Here is a 6,000-nt window from a genome sequence, read left to right as displayed (position 1 = left end):
TAGTGGCTGAACCATTTATAGCAGTTTAGGAGTATACTATGGATAATTGAGGGGGTCTTTTTAGCTCAAGTGGTAGGGACTCATGCTTTTAGCTCTTGGGATCCTAGGTTCAATTCTCCCAGGGGCAGGTCAATCGGAAAAAGAAAACGATGGTGGTGATCACTGGAAGGGGGGGGCACGCTACATTTAACCCTTAGCAGTTTTATTTAAACAAACCAACCCAGATTGTTATGAACACCCCACTGCATGTGAAAGAATTGTGATGAGCCTTTCGGTGACCATGGACACATGCGGGATTACGTGCTTGCTTGAGCTTTCCTGCTGCTGGCCAATTCACTGACACTTCTCACCGGTGACCTTAGGAAACCAAGCCTTTGGCTAACAAGCTACGTAAGTGGCTGGGTGGAGCCAACACCCATTGTCTCCACAAAGAGCTCGGCTCAGGAGCCTCTCCCAACCAACTGCACGGAAGAACCCTATGGACCTGACCGGTGGAGAAATTTGTTACTGCTTGACTGACAACAGGATAATGTCACTAATTCAAAGTTGCAGCTATAGCTAGAGGTGGACTGAACCGTCGGTCTTACAATGGTGCTCCCGCTTTCCCGGGTTTTATGTGATATTAAAAGGGGGGGGGGAACCCGACGAGAAAGAAAAAGAAACCCCAACATGGTAACTGCTGGGAGCCGAACAGGATGGCCGTTTGGATGGTGACTCAATGCAGAACGATGCTAAATGTCTCCAGTGGAGGAGGAAGAGGAGGAGGAGGAGACGGCGGAGGGACCAAAAACCTCAGCACGATACCTCCATGGTGTGGTTGATCTGCCCCATGGCCTCGCTGCTTTCCGAGTGGGTGCAGGCCCGGGGGCGGCTGCCATCCACTGAGCTGGCGCTGGTGAGGGAGGCAGTGCGGGAGCGGGCCAGCCGGGTCATGCTGGCTGAGGGCACTGGATGGGGGGGGAAGACATGGGGAGAGAGGGAGAAAAAGACGGTTAGGGATTTCACCCGGGGCCTGCAAGGACTCAAGCAGACATGACACACAAGCAAAGCCGACGCTGGTGAAGTGACAGGCTCTCCAGCCCGTCCAGTGAAGCGCCATTCTCTCAGCCTCTGCATACTGAGATGCCAGCTTCCAACTGCTCAAGCTTGAAGCATGCGGTGTTACAAGAGATGAGCTGCTACCAGCCTATGATGGAGGGCAGTGGGGGTCCATTAATCCATCTGTCACTGGGATGGTGTTTGAAGGGGAAGACTCCTGCTGCTAAGCCCAGATACGTTTGGAGCTGAGCACTCTAGACTGTGTGGGAACAGACTATTAGAGGGGCTACACCCCAGCCTCCAACAATTCCTGCTAGGAGTTTGCATGAGAGGTTTTAACACGTGATATTTTGCCCCTTTGGGCAGTCAGGTGTTCTAAAGACTGAGGATCTGGGCGTTAACACCCAACTGGTACGCTAGCCGGGCTGTGCGCACAGAGCCTCTGAGATGGCCGTGAAAATCCCCACGCACAAGAACGCCAGCATGCCACCGTGCACTCACGATGATCGGGGCTTTGGTGAAACATACCCCTCCTAGTGCAATGCACAAGGGGTGGAGACTTGTCTTGTGCCTTAAATGCAGGAGCAAGGAGGTTTCAGCCTTCTGCACTGCTCCACCCAGCTTTTCAATCACTGTGTGGTGCAATTTTACCCTATAGGGCGTATTATCCACAAAGGAGACCCTGGGGGTTCTGCCTGGCACTGGGGAAGGGGAACACTCACTTGGAGCTGCTCCCTGCAGAGAGGGTATAATAGGGGAGACCGTTCTGTGCTAAATGGACATGGGAAATGGGATCCTTCCTGTCCCCATCCTGTCAGACTGGGACCCCCCAGAGCATCTGTCAGAAAGGAGACACCCCCTGCAGCAATGAACTAGTCCAGCTACATTTTGTGAATGCGGCTTATTCCCAATGGATGTGGGAGTAAGAACTAAAGTGGGATGGAAACCACATTAGCCCACCTGTGCCCTTTGTCTACATCCGGGGGGCATGAAAGCAGGCTGGTCTCTCTCTGGCTCTCATGCACTAGCCCACTGCTGGATTTCAGAGTCACAACCCCCTGGGGAAAGCTGTAAGCCCACCACTCCCCCAACATCCAGCAGACACTCTTATGCCATGATGCTGTTCTGAGAGTCCCATTTGCATCAGGTTTGGAAAGACCCTACACGTGCAGCCAAGAAAAGCAGCTAATTATTCTCATGGTGGTGTTTCCACAGTCCCCAGCGCACCATTAGGTGGGCTCTGAATGCACTTTACCAGGACAGAACATCCCTAAATCTTCCCTGAAATAGGAAGCATGTTCGCCAGGACCCCTGCTGCAGCTGAGTCGGCGTCCTGGGCCGCAGAGCAGTCAGGAGGCAAAAGATCCAGTTCGATGCAGCAGAGCCAAGGGAGGATTTCATCAGAGAACTGATTCGCTGCTGCAGTCCTGGCCTTTAGAGCAGCCAAGGGGTCTCTTCCCTGGTTTGGGGTCCCAGGTTAAGCAGCCTTCTCCCGCCTCCCTGGGAGGGCATGGAGAAGCGGCACAGGAATGGTCCCAGGCCAGAGGAATCATCCCTTCCTCTCCCCACTAACACCTCTCCAGCCTTTGCAAGCAGCTCAGGGCGGGTGTCAGGGAGGCAAGCAAGGGGCTCTTGGAAGCGAGGGGCAGTAGCCCTGGGACCCCTCAAGCCAGCCCACCTGCCAGGCTGCTTCTCCAGTGCAGGTGGGGGCAGCAGCCTGTACCCAGCCAGGGAAACATGTAGCAGCCCTGAGCTTCCCAGCCGTGCTCTCACCCTTACCACCAATGCACAAGCAAAATCCACAGCTGGCCGCTAGCCCCGGCGAACGGAGCACCCAGCGGCACCAGGTGCCACAGCAGCACCAGCCACTGCCAGCAGCAGGAGTGGAGAATGCTGCCGTGAACAGGTGCCCCTTAGTGCCTATTCCCAGCTGCAGGTAGAGATCCCAAGGGGTCGGATTCCAAGCAGGGAGGGAGCTCCCCACCCTGCCTGTCCCAAGCAGCTATTCCCTCACCCCAAAGCTTAGTCCCGTCCCTTGGCCTCTTCCACAGCTCGCCCGAGCCTCTCCCACTCTGGGAAGCCTCTGCAGCTCTGTCTGCCACCGCTCCTTTCCTGGAGAGGGTGGGACTGCAGGGCGGCTGGGGGTTGGCCCGGGAGCACAGCCCCCCCGCAGCGATGCACATGGAGTTGGGGGACGGGGGTGCATGCAGTGGATGGGGAGGAGGGTGAGCAGCAGTGACGGGGGTACCTGCTCCTCCACTCAGCCTCCGATCCTTCAAGTACGCAACTAAGGGAGAGACAGAGAGTGGGGGGAGGGGAGACAAGAGACGTTGGGACAGAAAGAGAGAGTCAGCATTCGACCTGCCCCAAAACCCAAAGAAATGGGACAGCAACCACAGCGCGGAGAGAGCGGGAGGGAGACAGACAGACGGCAAAAGGATTATGCACACAGACACCCCATCTACACACACACCCCATCTCTATGCATCCACACACCCCATCTTCTCTCTCTCTCTCTCTCACACACACACACACACACACACACACACACACACACACACACACGAGAGCTGGCTCCAGGCACCAGCTAAAGAGGCAGGTGCTTTGGGCGGCCAATACCAAGGGGCAGCCCTCCGGCCGCTATTGGGGCGGCAGGTCCGGGTCTTCGACAGCAAGTCCCTCACTCCCTCTTGGAGCGAAGGACCAGCTGCTGAATTGCTGCTGAAGGGTGGAGCGGTGCGATCGCGCTGCCGCAGCTTTTTTTTTTTTTTTTAAGCACCACTTGGAGCCGGCCCTGCGCGCGCGCACACACACACAGAGCCATCTCTATGCATCCACACACCCCATCTACACACACATGCACATACCCACCCTACCACACCCCGCATTTACACCCACTCACACCCCATCTACACCTCACACACCCCATCTACACACATGCACATACTCACCCTATCTCTATACCCACCCACACCCCATCTACACCCATCCACACACCCTGTGTACACCCCCACACGCACCCCATCTATACCTCCCCACATACACACCCATCCCCCATCTATACACTCCTCCCCCACTACACCCCCTAGCTCTATTCACACACACTCGCTCTCTCCTGGGGGCTAGCCCAGAGATGTGCAAAAGGCAGGGAAAGTCACAATCTGACTGGACAACGCTCACCCCCACGTCTCTGCCTGTCTCCCAGAACCATCCAAGGCACCGCACAGGTCTCCGCTAGGGGCAGCCAGAATGAAGCAATGCTGGTTCCTGGCCACCCCCCAGACACCCCATAGTGGCCAAGGCCTGAGAGAGCAGAGGGTCAGGGGAATCTCAGCTCAGTCCCATCCCCTTCCATCCTCCCACTGTGGAATCAGAACTGGCTCCGACACCCCCCAGTGCCAGGCCAGGTCCTGCCCTTCCCCTGGGTACAGGCCCCTTTGTCCTGCTCAAAGGTGGCAGCAATGTTGGTGGCAAGGGGGCTGCTGGGCAGCAGGCAGGGTAGTGCTGGGCCTGGGACGCCCCCCTCCCCGCATTCCCCCGCTACGTGACCTGCTTCGCAAGGAAGTTCTGATGCCCTTTGCCATAAGGCCTGATCCTGAGGTGCCCACAGCTCCCACCAGTCAGTGGGTGCTCAGCACCCAGGGAGACCAGGCCCCTGGGCTGGGACTGGCTTTTTAAGGGCTCTCTGCCTGCCACCAAGGGGCTACCTGCCGCCCCTGTCCCTGGAGAGCAGAGCAACGCTAATTAATCTGCAAAAAGCAGGGGCTGAGCGTGGCACCCAGAGAGCCCATGGGGAGGCAGCCATGTTGTCTCATGTCACTGATCTGTGCTTTTCACACACACCCAGAGTGCTGAAAACCAGCTCAGTTCTCCCCTCCTGGGTTCCCTCAGCCCAGGAGCCTAGCAGGGCTTCCAGCCCAGGGCACACGCTCACACAACAGGCGGTGACTCTATGCAGGCAGGACAGGGGGCAACTTAAATCAAACCACCGTGCTGCCAGCACAGCGCCTTGGGGGCAGAGCGCTGGCATGCCGGGGGCTCCGGGCACTGCACCGTGCCAGGCTGAGTGTGTCGCACACACACAGATCTGAGTACTCCCCCCATACCCCTGTAGGCATGTGCTCATCCACCCAACCTGTGCCCTTACACACACAGTGCAGTGGGAAAGACAACTACACACACCGGCATGCACAAATGCTTACACACAGCCCCATGGGTAGGGCACATTCCCACCATGCTGCGCACACCCGTCCCCCCCACACTCACACCCACACACACCTGGCACCTGCACTTACTGTAACCCATCCCTTGCAGGAAGTACTTAAAGGCTTCGGTCAGTTTTCCAGGCTGTTGGAGGGGGAGAGAAGAAAAACAAGGCTGAAAGGGCAGGAGGAGCCGCAGCAGGACACAGACTGAAACCCTCCCTCACCAAACCCAGGCCAAGAGACCCCATCCCCGGCAGCCCTTCCCCGGTAACCCCCCTTCCCAGGCCATGGGGAGGCTGAGGGTGGATCTCCCCCTCTCCTGGGCAGCAGGGATGCCCCTGCCCCCTAGGCTGGGCTTAGTCTCTGGCCAGCCAGGTGGACTCTGCACATAGAATATCAGGGTTGGAAGGGACCTCAGGAGGTATCTAGTCCAACGCCCTGCTCAAAGCAGGACCAATCTCCTGACAGATTTTTACCCCAGTTCCCTAGATGTCCCCCTCAAGGATTGAACTCACAACCTGGGTTTAGCAGGCCAATGCTCAAACCACTGAGCTATCCCTCTCCCCATATGAGCCAGGGCCAGGGGCCACCCCAAGCCCCCATGGCAGCAGAGCAGAGCAGGGGCCTCTACAGGGCCTGGGCAGAGCAGCAGGGGCAGTTCACTGAGCCCTTTGGGCAGGGATCCCCCCCCTACCAGACAGCTGTGCCTGCTGCTCCAGGAGCGGCACAGAGCCAGGGTGGTGTGGGGCTGAGGACC

General features: G+C 57.6%; 1 protein-coding gene across 4 annotated transcripts in view; it reads right to left on the bottom strand.

Annotated features, from left to right (window-relative positions):
* Positions 1-704: 704 nt before the first annotated feature.
* The window catches only part of NDRG4 (NDRG family member 4), an 87,029-nt gene continuing 81,733 nt past the window's right edge, over positions 705-6,000 (bottom strand). For 3 of the 4 annotated variants that reach the window (XM_050922983.1, XM_050922981.1, XM_050922984.1), the window contains 3 exons: positions 5,334-5,385; positions 3,287-3,325; positions 705-947 (listed from right to left, as the gene is read on the bottom strand). In XM_050922983.1, the coding sequence (XP_050778940.1) occupies positions 793-947; positions 3,287-3,325; positions 5,334-5,385 (246 nt within the window). In that variant the 3' untranslated portion in view covers positions 705-792. The remainder of the gene's footprint in view (positions 948-3,286; positions 3,326-5,333; positions 5,386-6,000) is intronic. The other variant, XM_050922982.1, reaches the window with a different exon arrangement.

This window comes from Gopherus flavomarginatus, chromosome 14, assembly GCF_025201925.1.
Source record: "Gopherus flavomarginatus isolate rGopFla2 chromosome 14, rGopFla2.mat.asm, whole genome shotgun sequence".
NCBI classification, from domain to species: domain Eukaryota; kingdom Metazoa; phylum Chordata; order Testudines; family Testudinidae; genus Gopherus; species Gopherus flavomarginatus.
Note: the sequence above shows the minus strand (reverse complement) of the source record. Positions and strands in the feature narration are given on the sequence as shown.